Source organism: Ceratotherium simum, chromosome 21 (genome assembly GCF_057802395.1).
Source record: "Ceratotherium simum simum isolate JZ-2026a chromosome 21, ASM5780239v1, whole genome shotgun sequence".
Lineage (NCBI taxonomy): Eukaryota > Metazoa > Chordata > Mammalia > Perissodactyla > Rhinocerotidae > Ceratotherium > Ceratotherium simum.
In genome coordinates, this window is record NC_141920.1 from 30,288,030 (window position 1) to 30,302,421 (window position 14,392).

Genomic DNA, 14,392 nt, shown 5'->3' on the forward strand with positions numbered 1-14,392 from the left:
CATTACAGGAATTCAATAAATATCTGTAGATTCAGTTAACAAACATGGGCATTGGGGTACAAAGCAGTGAACAAAATATTCTAAAATCCATGCGTACATGGAGCTTACACTGAGCACTAACTCTCAGCCCTGCACCCAGTTAGCCACTTTACATAATTTTATATTTATATTTCATTTGGTCCTATCAACCCTGGTAGGCACGGCCCAGTCTACCCATTTTGCTGCAGAGGAAACAGGCTCTGATTTGCCCAGGATCAAGGGGCTAATTGGAGGCAGGGTGTGGATTCCAACCCAGTTCGGGCGGTTCCCAGGCATCAGCTATGAATCAATCAAACCAACCAATCAGTATTTATTAGGCGCCTACTGCGTGCAGTTCCTCTTGCAGCGCAGGCGAAGAGAGAGGAGGTTGTGGAGCGCAGGAGGCTGCGGAGACCCGGAGGCCGCAGCGGATCGCGGGAATTTGGCGCCTATTTTTTGTTGGTTGGGCGTTCTCGCCTGTGATTGGGCCCCGGCTGCGGCTGCTCGGTCGACCTTGGCAGGACTCGGGCGGCTCAGTCCCGACCAGCCTCCCAGGGGATGGGCCACCAGGAGCCCCCGCTGGCCCGAGTGCCGGCGGGAGGTTCGGCTTATATAAAAAGGTTATGTAAAGGGCTCAGCTGGCGCGAACACGTGGAGAGCCGCGGGAGCCTGGACGCCCGGTTCTCGCCCGCGAGCGCCGCTACCACCGAGCCTGCAGCAGCACCAGGCTCCGCTGCACGCCCGGCCCGGGCCGCGGCCTCTCGCGCTGCTCGGTGCGGGAGGCAGCCCAGGCCTGGAACGGACCATCCCCAGCCGGGGACCCTGAGGGGGAAACGGGCCGCCCGGAAGTGGAGGGGCGCCGGCCAGGTAAGGGCCCGGTCCGCGGACTAAAACCAAGCGCCGAAACTGGAGCTACCCCGCCGCCTCGGGCGCTTGGGGAGGGCAGTTGGGCCGCCGGTTTGGCGCTCTCAGGGACGCCCAACTTTTAAGCCAACCCCCTCCACCCGCAGCCCTCGGGGACTTGGGTCGGTCCGCTGGGCTCCGCTCAGGCTTAATTCAATGGACTGTTTACACCCGGGAGAACACAAGGCGGGACGCGGGGAGGGGGATCCCAGAGGGGGCCAGGCAGGGAAAAGACTTCCACACTCCGAATTGCCTCTTTTAAGGCGATTTTCGTAAATCGCGAAGACTGCTGGTCCTTGTTTTTCGTATTCATACACGATAAATTAACTAAGAAGGCGGGAAGACTTTGCTTTTCTTTCCGGCTCCCCCTCTCAGTCATTGCGCTTTGGTTTCCTCTTGCCCGCTTTCCCCTCCCCTCCCCTGTTCAGTCAGCAGCGGTGGCTTCCGTCTTAAAGGGGCCGCTGCGGCAGGAGGAGGAGGAGGTCGGACGCCCTGCGGCTGCGCTCCTGGCCTCCTCGCCTCGGCCTGGTCGTTTAACCGATTCTTTCGCCCGCAGGTCACAAACCAAGGTCCCGCTCCTCCGCGTCCCAGGGCCGGACGGAGGGATGAGGCAGGGGGGGCCCGGGCAGCGCCGTTGCTGCTCCCCCCGCCGCCCGCAGCCATGGAAACAGGGGAGGAGGACGGCGCCCGCAGAGGTACACAAAGCCCGGAGCGGAAAAGGCGAAGCCCAGTGCCGCGGGCGCCCAGCGCGAAGCTGAGGCCGGCGGCGGCCCAAGCCATGGATCCGGTGGCGGCCGAGGCCCCGGGCGAGGCCTACCTGGCGCGGCGGCGGCCGGAGGGCGGCGGCGGGTCTGCGCGGCCGCGCTACAGCCTGTTGGCGGAGATCGGGCGCGGCAGCTACGGCGTGGTGTACGAGGCGGTTGCCGGGCGCAGCGGGGCCCGGGTGGCGGTCAAGAAGATCCGCTGCGACGCCCCCGAGAACGTGGAGCTGGCGCTGGCCGAATTCTGGGCCCTGACCAGCCTCAAGCGGCGCCACCAGAATGTCGTGCAGTTTGAGGAGTGCGTCCTGCAGCGCAACGGTCTAGCCCAGCGCATGAGCCACGGCAACAAGAGCTCGCAGCTTTACCTGCGCCTGGTGGAGACCTCGCTCAAAGGTAGGAGCACTGCGGGTCGGGGAGGGTCCCCACGCAGGCCCGAACCCCCTGCTCTGCACGGCTCGGACCAAACTGACCGCGGGACCCCTAGGCCCCGGTCCTGATCCTGTCACCCTGGGCCCAGACACACCCTCCTTCCCGGGGCCGGGCTTTCGGGCCCTCCTCTCTTCTCAGAACCCGGAATCAGTCCCTGACACAAACGTTAGCTGGTATTTTCATACCAAGCGCTTGTTAAGTGCTAACCATTATCTTAGTAAGTACTCAATAAGTGTAAGCCATTATTATGAAACGTCTAGCACTTTTAAGACGGGTCGGGAGTGGAGGGGGTTGGGTTCAGAGTTGGTGGAAGAACTGCAGAGCCCCCTCACCCTCCAGGGCCTCTCCTCTTTCCCTCCCAAAGCAAACAAAAAGAAAAAACTTTACTGGACCCACCCACACCCCCTCCCTGTCTGGTTCCAAATATCCTGACACCTTCCAGCTCCACCCCCCAAACTCTTGCTTCCTAGTCTTCCTTTTCCTCTGAGACCCCAGCCCCTTCATCCCAGGCACTCAAGCAAACTGGCAGTTTTCTGGCTAAGTCCTCTGGGGCATGCAGAAAAATAACGCCCCAGGTGGGCCTAGAGCTGTCACATGACAACATCTAACATGTTTTCCTCCGTTTTACATTGTCAATCTTTTTTTTAATCCTCTGAGGCTGACTTGAAAGTGGTTTTTCTTATAGGGAAGATGGGGCGCAGTGAGGCAAGGGAGCTTTGCAGTCGTGGGAGGGCCAATCCTAATTTCAGGGTTTTAACTGCATTTAGAGGGTGTGTGTTCATCATGAGTGCTCAGTACTCACGTGTCTGGTTCAGACTACAAGTAGCCAGGGATTTGTTCAGAGAGGAGAGGACCAGTGGGCTAGAAAGGTCTGAGGACACTTCCTCGGGGGAGAGGTTACTAATCTGAGTTCCAACCATTTCCTAGATGGTCTTACAAAAGTGAATTTAGGTAATAACTTTAAAAGCAAATCCTGTTCCTATAAAATGGAGAAAGTAAGGATTAGAGTTGAATAAATAAGTTGCAGGTTAATCAGCTTGTAAGGGAAGTCGGGTTGTACTCCTGGTTTCCTTACAATTTTCCATAGCTTAAGTGATATGAACCCAGATCTGTCTTGATTCAACGCCTAGATCCTTTCAGACACAATGGTGTCCTCCCTGCCCCAAGGATGGGCTAGACCTGACCTTTAACAATGGGTAGGATTTGGGGTGGGGTTGCATAGTGCATTTTGTTTGGAGCTTTTGCCCAACTTGATGATCTCTGCAAGCCCATCCCAAGAGAAATCCCTGTCCAAGTCAGTTGTTTGACTGTGGATTGAGGGACATGATCAGTATCAGCTGGAGTTCTTTGTCAAAACAGGCTTCCACTTTTTTGTCCATCCCTGCCTCATCCATTCTGAAAAGCCTCCCCTCTCCCCAGGGTGAATATAGTTGTCTTGAAAAGACTTTCCAGGAGGTTCTTTTAGCTTACCTGTCTTCTACAAGGTCTTCTCTTCCATTCTCACTGTCTTCTCCGCTGTGGTTAGTGAATGATCTGGACTCTTCCATATTACACGACTGCCTTGGGGTGTGGGAATTAGCTTTGCTAGAGGATCCCTTTCTTCCCTCGGTTCATTGATGCCAGGCTTGAAACTTTGGCCTGGGTTTGAAGTCTTTGCTTCTTCACCCTACTTATAAATGCTCTTCAAATTCTCACATGTAGAATTTGTCAAAACTCCACAATAAACAGTGGCAGCATAGTGGTTGATACTATGGGGTTAGACTCACTTTCAGTCGTGGCTTGTCTGAACTGACTGCATGAGACATGGGACAAGTTTGTTTAAAACCTGTAGAGAGCATTCCTTTATCCATAAGATAAGGGTACCTATGTCATAGGTTTGTTGCACAGCCTGGGAATGTCGATAAGTGTTCCAGAGAAGGAGGAATTCACTGCCACAGTAAGTTCAGGCTACATCTCTAATTCTCTTCCACCATCATCCCTTTTGAGAGTCACAGTATTCTTGTTCAGGTTTCCCAAACTTGTTTGACCATGGAACACATCCTATTGCCTGTATTGTCAGCAACCCCAAATTGACGGAAACACTGGTATTTTCTTCCTCCCTTTGTGAGCTAAAACTGAGGCCTAGAGAAATGAAGTATTTTGCTTTAGATCACATACTTAATATGTCCCTTTCAGTTGTTCAGTCTTCAAAATATTTGAGCCTCTACCATGGGTTAGGTAGTGTTCTGGGCTCAGAGCAATATAGAAAATGCACATCGCCTCGGCTTATGAAACTGATGTTTAGATTTACAAGTCGTGTTAATTTAGCAAAGAGTAAATAGGCATTTGCTTTTTGCTTTTAATATTAAAGTGGAGAAGAATGACCCACTCTAGGTTAAGTTTTCCTGACTTCAGCTTCCAAAATTTAGCAGTCTTAATCTGCCCTGGGGCACTGGGTTTACAGCATACTGATATCATTCCGAAATGTCAGAGCTGGAAGGAATTTTAGAGATAATCTAGTTCAGTTTTATCATTAGACAGAAAGTCCTTTGCAATCACCTTTTGCCTAGACAAGTACAAATAAGAATAATTCTGAAATAGACCAAAAAGTGTTAATCTGCCTTAAAGTCTCAACTGAATTAAATCCACATAACTTTTACTGAGTCCCTGTAGTGATATTTGCAGGGGGGAAGAAAAAACACTCTTTGCCTCAAAGGAACTTAATTTGAAAAGTTTGAGGACCTGTAGAAGACTTCAGTGCTCATCAAGGTCACAGGAGGAAAAGGCAAGTTGGCTTATTAACAAGGGCTTTGTACAGCTTGTTGTACAGAATTAACAGGAATGATAATCAGGAGTTAGCCAGGAGTTAGCAGAGAAGGTGGGCTTGAAAGAAGGTTGCCTAGGACTGTGTGGATAGGTAGAGAAGAGAGAAAGTGGAATTTATTTCACAGGTGGGCCAAATAGAGAATAGTTTTTTTTCCCCCTTCAGTATCAACTCTAGTGAATACTACTCAGAGGGTGTTTCTATAGTCTTAAGAAATTATTTGACATAGAAATAACCCTATATCAAAAAGGGGAGGGGACTAATGTAGTTCTTGGTCTCATCCAACTTCGTTTAATAAACTTCTATGTCTTATGTCCCTCCTTTCTCTGAACAAAGGCCAGACAAGTCCTACCCAGAGCATTGTGTAAAGAAAAGAAGTTTCAGAGAGTCAGTAGCCGTCTTAGATAACTGATCTGGCCTCCTTTTTCACAGGGGAGGAAACTAAAGCCCAGAAAAGGGACAGAATTTGCCCCAAATGAGTTAGTGGTAATATTCAAACCAGCCTCCCAGGCTTTTTTAAACCAGATTAACAATCCTATAAATTATTTGGTTGATGTCTTAATTTTTAAGTACTTTTCACAAAAAAGAGGAGTTAAGGCACCAACAGTTTGCTTTTATCCCCTTGTTTCCATTGCTAAAGGACCCTGTCCTGAATACACCTAAAACTAAGTTCAAGATTACTGCCATTTGGAAGACAGCAGGAACCCTGAGGTCACTGTCACACTCGGAAATTCTGGTGCTGGTGCTCTTGCTAACGCATGCTGGTCCTTCTGACAAATAGCAAGTAAGCACAAAAAAAAAAAAATCCAGGACAAGCTCTCAAGGCTCATAAAACTGAATATTTAGAAATTTGGAAATGCTGGGAATTGAGCTTATCCCAGCCTGCTAGGGCACTAGTTATGCTTTACAGTTATTTGATGTTTGCTGTACTCACAATACCTTTAGGTGGCTTGACATGGGTGGGAATTTCGGCCCGGGGGGGTAGTTTTGTGTGTGTACCGATGCCCAGTGGTGATTGAGAGCCAGGCACTGTGTTAGAAGAGGCTATGCAAAGGTTCCTCCATGAGGCATGCAGAAGACACAGCATGCCCAGTTGACAACAACTCAGGGTCACTCCTGAGTGGTGGGTATCCTAGATAACAGTAGAGGCTCTCTCTGGGAGTGTAGAGACATGGGGAAGCAGGGAAGGAAGTAGACTTCAGTGAGCTGAGGGAGGAGCTAGTGTGGGGAGAGAGATAGGGCCTTAGTGGTGGATTGGCAGACTCCCACCAGTCTGTTGAGTGCCTAGGGAAAGCTTAGGCTCAGAGCTGGGCCACCCGCTGCCCAGGCCTCTAGAAAGCAACTCTGAATTCTCTCCTGTAGCTTGGGACCTCAGAGTTTAGAGATCCCCCAGATAAAGGCCGAGACCTGGATGGTGATCTTTGCCTCTCCTAACATAAATAAAAGGACACATTAGGGGCCCTGGAAATTAACGGGATAGAATAGAACACGGTTTTGACTTGGGGTCAGAGGTCTTAGTCTCAGTTTGACCCTCCTAAGAGCTAAAACCTACTGATTGCTGTGTGCCAGGTGCTATTCTAAAGTCTCTATACCGATTAACTGATTCAGTCCTCACAACCACCTTCTGAAGTCAGTACTATAATATCCCTATTTTACAGGTGAGACAACTGAGGCACTTACGTTAAGGAAATTGCCCAGTGTAAAACAGCTGAGCAAATAACCAAACCGGGATCCCAGCCCAGACATCCTAGGTTGAGTCTGCTCTCCTTAACAGCTGTGCTGCACTCTTCAGACAAGTGGCTTAAGTTCTGGCTTCTGTTTTTCTTGGTTGTTAAATAGGCATAATTGTATTTTACTCAAACTAATGGCTACTCTTTATTTTTAATTATGTGTTAATCAGTACTTGTGGCACTGCTGATTTGTGCTGGTGCCTTCCCTATGTCTCAGCTGCCAGAGACCCTGTACCTCCTTTCTGGTCTACTCTTGAATGTCTTGGGACAACCGTGCAGACTGCTCTCTCTTGCTACCGACTGACTGCCTTCCGTCTGTGCACCTTGGGGGTTTTAGATACCAGCCACAGGAGATAGAAGCAACCCTTAATTGAGAGCTTTGGTTAATTGGGGTTGCATTGGGTAGGGCTTTTTATAGTGTAAACTCGCAAAGAGAGCTTAGGTTCCTAATAGAACATCAGTTTATTTTCAACTCAAATTTGGACTTTGGTGGTACCCTTAGGGCCACCAGCCCTCCTTAGTGACTCATAAATTCTGGATGCCTACCTAGTTGTTTTTAATTTACATATTCTGTGTGCCTTGTACTAGAACTTTCCCTGTTCTCTTTTTTAAGCCTCTCCAGCTCACAGTTCTAATCTTGTTTCATTTCACCCAGTTATTGAGCACCTGCTCTGTATGCAGTGCACTGTGAGGAGCCCAGATACTTGATTTTGTTCTACTGTGAGTGCCCAGTCTGTGGAGGAGGTGGACACAGCACAACAGATGTTACTTCCCTTCAGCCCATGAGAGATGCTCAAGGGGCAACAGCTGCTGGGAATGTAGACTAAGGCAGGGGAAGAATGAGTTGTAAAAGGGTAAATCAGAAGCAGTCCTGGCAAGAAGAAAGGCCTAGGTATGTGGCAAGGCCCGTTGCATATGGAGAGAGAAACGAGCCAGACTGTCATGGGTTACTCTCTACTCTGCATGGCTGGTAGAATCTACATTTTAACAAGATCCCTGTAATGTTCAAGTATTAATAGCTAGCCTTTCATATTCATTCTCATTTAATCCTCTCTAAGTTAAGTTGGTGTTTTTGTAACCTAGTCTTACACCTGAGAAAATCAAGATCCATTAGGGTTGAGTAACATTCCCAGTCCTGCACCAGTGAAGGGTCAGGGTCTAGATTTATGTCTGAGTGCTCTTTCCAATTTCCATGTTGTTGACATGCTGCCTTCTGACCATATTGGAGGTCTACCAGTGGTATCCAGACACGTTGACATAATTAACTCCCAGTAGTTGTCTGCTCTGGTGTCCAGGCACCATGCAAGATGCTTCGATGTTACAGTGAAGCCTTCCAACAGCCCGGTGAGATAGGTGTCATTTCTCAGTTTATGGAAAATGAAACAGATTTGTGGGGTCTTAAGAAGTTTGCCCAGGGTCACATAGCCATTTAAGTGAGGGAGTGGGGGTGGTGACGACCCCAGGCCTGGCTGGGGTCGTTTCCTTTTGCTAGGCCTGTGGGTTCATACTTGGTCTCTTGGCCTCTGTAGGGCACTGTATCTTGCCTTGGCACCACCCTAAGGGGATTCTCTAGTGCACAATGACATTTGACTTATCTTATAAAGTACTTTGAACACACCCTGTGGTGTTGACACTGGACCCAGCCTCTCTGTAGTGACACAACACAGCCCAAGGTCATTGAGACTGGGACCTGGGCTTGGTCTATAAGCTCATCTTTCCTTGGGAAGACATGCTGGGTGGATCCTTGTCTTTACCTTCTCAGGACTGATCTTCAGCTGAGCCACTTCTGTAAATAAAATATTTTAATGTGCAGCTCTTAACGAATCAAAAACAGGGATGGCTGTAGTCATAGCAAACTCATACTTCTAGATTCCTTTCTAATCTTTTTTTCTTAAGCATAACTTTATAATTTTATATTTTTCACTTCACATTAAACTTAAGATGTATTGTGACCTCTTAGCTTTTCAAATACTTCACTTTTACCGTACTGTATGGAATACTGGCTCTGGGTGCTTTTGGTGTTCGTTGTTCCTTTTTTATTGCTGTTGGTGGTAGGTTTTTTTTCTTTTTGATATTCTTCTCTTAGAATATATTCTTAGGGTGGGATTTTTGTGTCAAATGGATTGAGCATTTTGTGTGTGTGTGTGGGGAAGATCAGCCTGAGCTAACATCCCTTGCCAATCCTCCTCTTTTTGCTGACAAAGATTGGCCCTGGGCTAACATCCATGCCCATCTTCCTCCACTTTATGTGGGACACCACCACAGCATGGCCTGAGAAGCGGTTCATAGGTGTAGGCCCGGGATCCGAACCCGGGCCGCCAGCAGCAGAGCGTGCGCACTTAACCGCTATGCTACGGGGCCGGCCCCAAGGATTGAGCATGTTTAAGACTTGTGATACCTATTGCCAAATTGCTATCATCTCAGCACATTTAAGTTAAATCATAATTAGTCCTCTACTGAAAAATGAATCTGCATGTTGTGTGGTTGGACTGTAACACTAGGGACTTGATGAACGTTAAACGCCTTGGGGGCATACATAAGAGGGTACTTACAAGGAGCTTGTGTCCAAGTGGGAAATAGAACATCTGGGTGTGAAATTCTGCCACAGGCACAGAGGCAGTAGTGGTGCGTCATGGTAGGAATCCTGGCTGCAGAGGCTCTGGGTCCTGCCCCGAACTAGCTGTGAGACTGTAGGCAACTTATTGAATGTTTTGAGCCTCAGTTCCCTCACCTGTGAAAGGGGATATAATTATCACCTACGTAGATAGGGGTTTGGAGTCAGAAGATTGGCTGGAGTACTCTCAGAATACTTTCCCACGTGACGTGCTGAGTTCCTAAGTTCTGTTGATTCTAAACCTCCAAGACCTTTCTCCACCCCCTTCTTGCCTCCTCCCTGGCCAGCCCGCCTTCACCTCTTTGGGTTTCAGAACCTCCTGAGTCTCTCGGCTGCTAGTCTGTCTTCACGTTGAACTCCTCTTGCCTCCAGAGGGCACTTGTTTCATCGATTCTAAGACTTGCTCTTTCTCACGTTAACATCTCTGAAATCTGAACTCAGCTGAGTCAGCGGTGTGTCAGTGTCGTCAGTAGCCTGTATGTCTTACTTAAATGGCGTGTCTTAAAATGGATGACTTCTTAGATTCAATAAACAGTAAACCTTTCTAAAATATATCAAGAATTTTTAGTCACTTCCCACTTCTTAATCTAAATTCAAATCCTTTATTCTCTCAGACACCATTTCTGTGACCTGACTCCAGCTTCTTCATCTCCAGCCTCCTTTCTGCCCGTCTCCTACTACATCTCTTCTGTGGTCACCCCAGATTACTGGGGTCCCCGGCCACAAGCTCAGACCCTCTGTGCTGTGTGCTCACTCTCTTCATCTTGGGAGACAGCTCAGGGGCACCACTGTGGCAGTGATTCGCAGCCTGCTTTCTCGCATCCTGCCCACCTGTCCCTGCTCCTCAGGCTGAACTGGACCCTGTTCCTTATTCTCACAACTGTAGTCATTCTGCTTCTAATGATCAGAAACCTTTGTAAGGGCAGAGACCACTGCTCGTCTCATCTCTGTGTCTGACGTGCACTGTGTGCTCAGGAAATGTCTAAACGGAGATGACTAGAGCGTGGAGATCTAACTTCTGGAGGGATTAGGCTTATAAAATCCTGGTATTTTGTATCCCTTTCCAGGAGGTGCCTGCCTTTCCACTGCTCATACTGACTTAGCCTTGTGCTGGGCCTGCTGGCCTCAAGTTTCTAAATAAAGCAGGCCACATTTTTGGGGGGACTTCAACACTACTTAGTCCCATGAGTAATGAGATGTGGGACACCTGCTTGATTTTTTTTTTTCTTTCATTTTCTCTGTCTCCCTCTGAAATGTGGCATAGGATATGTTTTGAAATACAGAGTTTATTTCATGGTCTCCTGGTTATCGTACTTGAGGGAAAGGTAATAAAACTGTCCTCGCCGTGGGCTTGTGTCTCTTTAATCACAGTGCATTTCTTAGCCCCCTGTGACCTGGGGGAGATAGCATGGTCTGGTGGAAGGACTTGGCTGTGGAGGCTCATATCCTATCCAACTGCTCATGGCAGTGGTCTTGGGTAAGTTATTTAACCTTTCCCAGTTTTAGTCTCCCCACCTATAAAACAGTATCCAGCAGGATGAGACAGCTTATATACTGAGCCTTTAAAATAGTGCCTGGAGCCTAGTGGGCTCTCAAAGTTTATTTGCCTCAAATCCTTATCACCTCCAAACAACACACTCACTCTTTTCTCCCCCTCTGGAAAGCTAAATTTTTAACTCTTATTAATCTTGTGGAACTGTCAGATTACACCAAACAAGGGGATTATAAAACCCAAGTAAATTTTGTTTCTATTGGCTCAAGACTATAAACTTCATGTGAGGATTCTTCTAGTTGCTGCGTGTGTCTACTCCAATGATACATCCTGAAACTGGGGAAATAACTGCAGGGTGGCTTCAGTGACCCGGTGGACCCACTATGAGGTAGACCTGAGCTAAAACTCCATTGGTCACCTGACCTCCATAACCATAAGGCCCTACTCTGACTGGTAGACCACAGTGACGTTTGGGTGTCCGGGAATTAGTGTCATTTCAGAACCAGTGTGAAAGTTTGTCCACTTTCCCTTCCCCAGTGCACAGTCACCTTGGTAAATTATAAGACTAGAACCTTGGCTGGTCAGAAGAGGGCAGTTAACTGGGAAATCAGGCAAGCGTAAGGTAGGTTGGCATTCAAGCTGGGCCCTAAGGTGCACATTCAGACACACCTGCAGAGATTTGGGGAGAAGGGTCTCTTTTTAGGTGGAGATCACTTCAAATAAAAGTCGCCTGATCTGGCTAGAACATGAGTTTTGGCTGTTACAGCCTGAGAAGTGTGATGTAATCATCCATGTTCGTTTTCTGACTTCAGTTTCATGTTTTGCCTAACGTGTGAGACCTTTATCCTGTGCCCCACAGCGCTGGGGTTATTGAAATCGGTGACTTCCTAGGACTCAACTGAGGTCCGGTGGGAATGATGATGTTAGTGATGGTCAGGATGTCGTTCCCCCAAAGTATCTTACACTCAGCAAAATGTATTTCATGCCTGTGACTTAGCTCACGGTTAAGTAGATTAGAAGACTGAGGCTCAGAGAGGTTCAGGGACTTGCCCAAGATTCTAGCCATCTTTCCGTCATACCCCAGTCTCCCCAAGTTTTCCTTTGAACTAAGACACCACACAGTAAGCCAGTGGGCAGAGTGGAGGTCTACACCCACACTCCTTGCCTCTGGTCTGCACTCTTCCTGTTACTTCATCCTGGCTGGCTGCTTGGCAGAAATGCATCCAGTGCCACCTCCTCTCCCTCCATCCTGCTGCGAGCTAACAGAGAGGTCCAGGTACGCAGTCTGCCTGAAGGAAAGGACCGGAGTTCTCCCATGCCGCTTATGTTTTTAAGTGGCAGCCGGGGACTCCTGTGTGAACACAGACAGGTGCTGCAGCTTCTCATGAAACAAGCCCAAGGCCCTGCCTGTGCAAAGTCCTTTCTGTCTCAGGGACTAGTGGCTGCGTTCCCCAGTCTTCCCTGCGGTCGTGCTCGCTGATGCTGTTTCTGACTCTGAGAATGCCTCTTCCCTGTCTAGGGCTTTCCTCTGCACAGACAGCCCCTCCTTGAGCATCTGCTGGGCTTAGCCCATCCCCCTGAGCAAGCTCTTAGTCCCGGGCCGTCTGCCTCACTCACTCACTGACTCAGCGCACTTTTTACCCTTTTTCTCTTTCCCTGGATTCTCATAACCTGGACTCACATTGTCATCTGTTTTGCAGACTTGTTTTCTTTTTACTTCAGTTGCCGTAGTTACCAACTTTGTATATAAAATCATCATTCCCCACCCTTTATTTCCTAACTGTTTCAGTGAAAAAGTTTCAGTTTTTGGATGTGGCCTTTGCAGAAGGAATTTGATGGCTTGTTAATCGTTTCCTTTCTGGCTCTCCCACCAGCAAATATTTCTTGCCCTCCTTTTTATGGGTCTTGACTCTGGAGTCTAGACTGATTCGGGCGTCAGATCACTGCTTCATTTTGCAGTGTTTTAGGTAAAGAGTCTCAGCCCAGTAGAGCCAGTGACCTAGAAAGAGGATTATGAGATGGGAAACAACTGATTCAAAAAAAAAAAACCACAAAAACCATCTGCCCTAAACTGGTTCTACCTGTATTACTTTGATTGTGAATAATATAAACAAATTATATAATTACAGGGGAAGTGAAGTCTGTCAGTTGGTGGTCAAAAACCTAAAGCTTTGGCCTTGTCCATCTAGACATCTTCTTGCCTCGACCTAGAATTCCCAAACCACGGCCTTTGATAGACTGTGTGCCTTGGTAATTTTGGGGCCATTTGGGTTAGCAGGGTATCATCCACATCACCAGTTCTCTTTGTAATAGAGTAAATGACTGGTAAAAGTCGTATACTGGCAGAGGCTGTATGAAGAGGTGCAGCCCTCGTTTTTGGTAGAATGGAGACGCCATAATGGGGATCAGAGGACTTTTCTTCAAGCCCTGGCTCAGTCATGAATGATTCAGGTGACCACCCAGGGCAGGCCTAGCCACTTCATCAGCAAGATAAGACATCTGCCTACTTAGGCTTAGCTTTTTGAGGTACTTATAGTCACCAAATAACTTCATGTAAGGGCTCAATGTGCCATTCATTGTTTTATAAAGAATATTGGGATTTGTTTGGACATGCCAATCGCTAGCTTTCCTGGAGTTTCTGTGCTTCAAAAGGAAAGACTTGGAAAGGCAGAGCTGGAGTTTGAAGCCCACACAACTTGATTTCACCTTACACATCACTTCGGACTCCAGGGTTCCCACCAGTTCCTCTTGACACTTCTCTGATCCATGCCGCGTTCCTGTGTTGTGTTGTCCGTTCCGTCTCTCAGCCTGCTTGCTTCTCCCTGCGGGTCTGCTGCCTGTCCTTGAGGGGTGATGCAAGTCCTGCCCCTTCTGGCTTCTTGAGATCTGGCAACTCCTGCCCACCCTTCAGTGGTCATAAAACTTGACCGTGGTGCAGATGCACAGCTTATGATGCTTGCTGTTTTAAACACCGGTTATCTCCTTGAAACTAAGCTTCATAGAGACAGGCGTGTTATGTACCTAACTTGTGCTAGGCGTATGGTAGACTAACAGAAAATACTGATGAGTTGGAGTGTGCCTCTGGAATAAAATTGTAGTGCCATTCTAGATGCATTGCCAAGAACCATTATACAAGTCAGGGAAGAAGGGAGGGGGAAGGTCATTTACCTGGCGTGGAGTAGCAGACATTTGATGGTCCTCTCACATGCTTTCCCTTGTCCCATCAGCAGCCCTGGGAGGTATGGGAGGTATGGTGCTGCCTATTTGGAGACAGTATATAATGAAACACAATGGCTACCATCAGACGGATTTGAGTGTCTTAACTCTAAGTCTCTGTGAACCTCAGGTTCTTCATTTTATAAGATGGGCTATTTCCTCCTACTCTGAAGGTGGTGGTAAATATTAAATTGAATGTCAAGTGCCAGTGTAGACACTCCGTAAGTGGTGACGTGGCCATTTACAGGTGAAGAAGAGGAAGTAGAAACTTGGAAAGGTGAACTAAGTTGGCTCCTGGGTATTCAACAGGTCAGCAGTAAACCAGAGTAGCTACCCAGGCACTCTTAATTCTAAACCCAGGTCTTGCTGCCGGTCCCTGCAGCCTGTGTCATACCTTATTTGTTATCCCTTGACTCATGTGAGTAG

The 14,392-nt window shown here is 48.1% G+C and overlaps 1 protein-coding gene across 2 annotated transcripts in view; it reads left to right on the forward strand.

Moving 5' to 3' along the window:
- The first annotated feature begins 437 nt into the window (after nt 1–437).
- STK35 (serine/threonine kinase 35) overlaps nt 438–14,392 on the forward strand; it is a 45,757-nt gene continuing 31,802 nt past the window's right edge. Inside the window, exons 1-2 of one of the 2 annotated variants that reach the window (XM_087445499.1) lie at nt 438–885; nt 1,478–2,075. In XM_087445499.1, coding sequence (XP_087301625.1) covers nt 577–885; nt 1,478–2,075 — 907 coding nt within the window. In that variant the 5' untranslated portion in view covers nt 438–576. The remainder of the gene's footprint in view (nt 886–1,477; nt 2,076–14,392) is intronic. The other variant, XM_004433838.3, reaches the window with a different exon arrangement.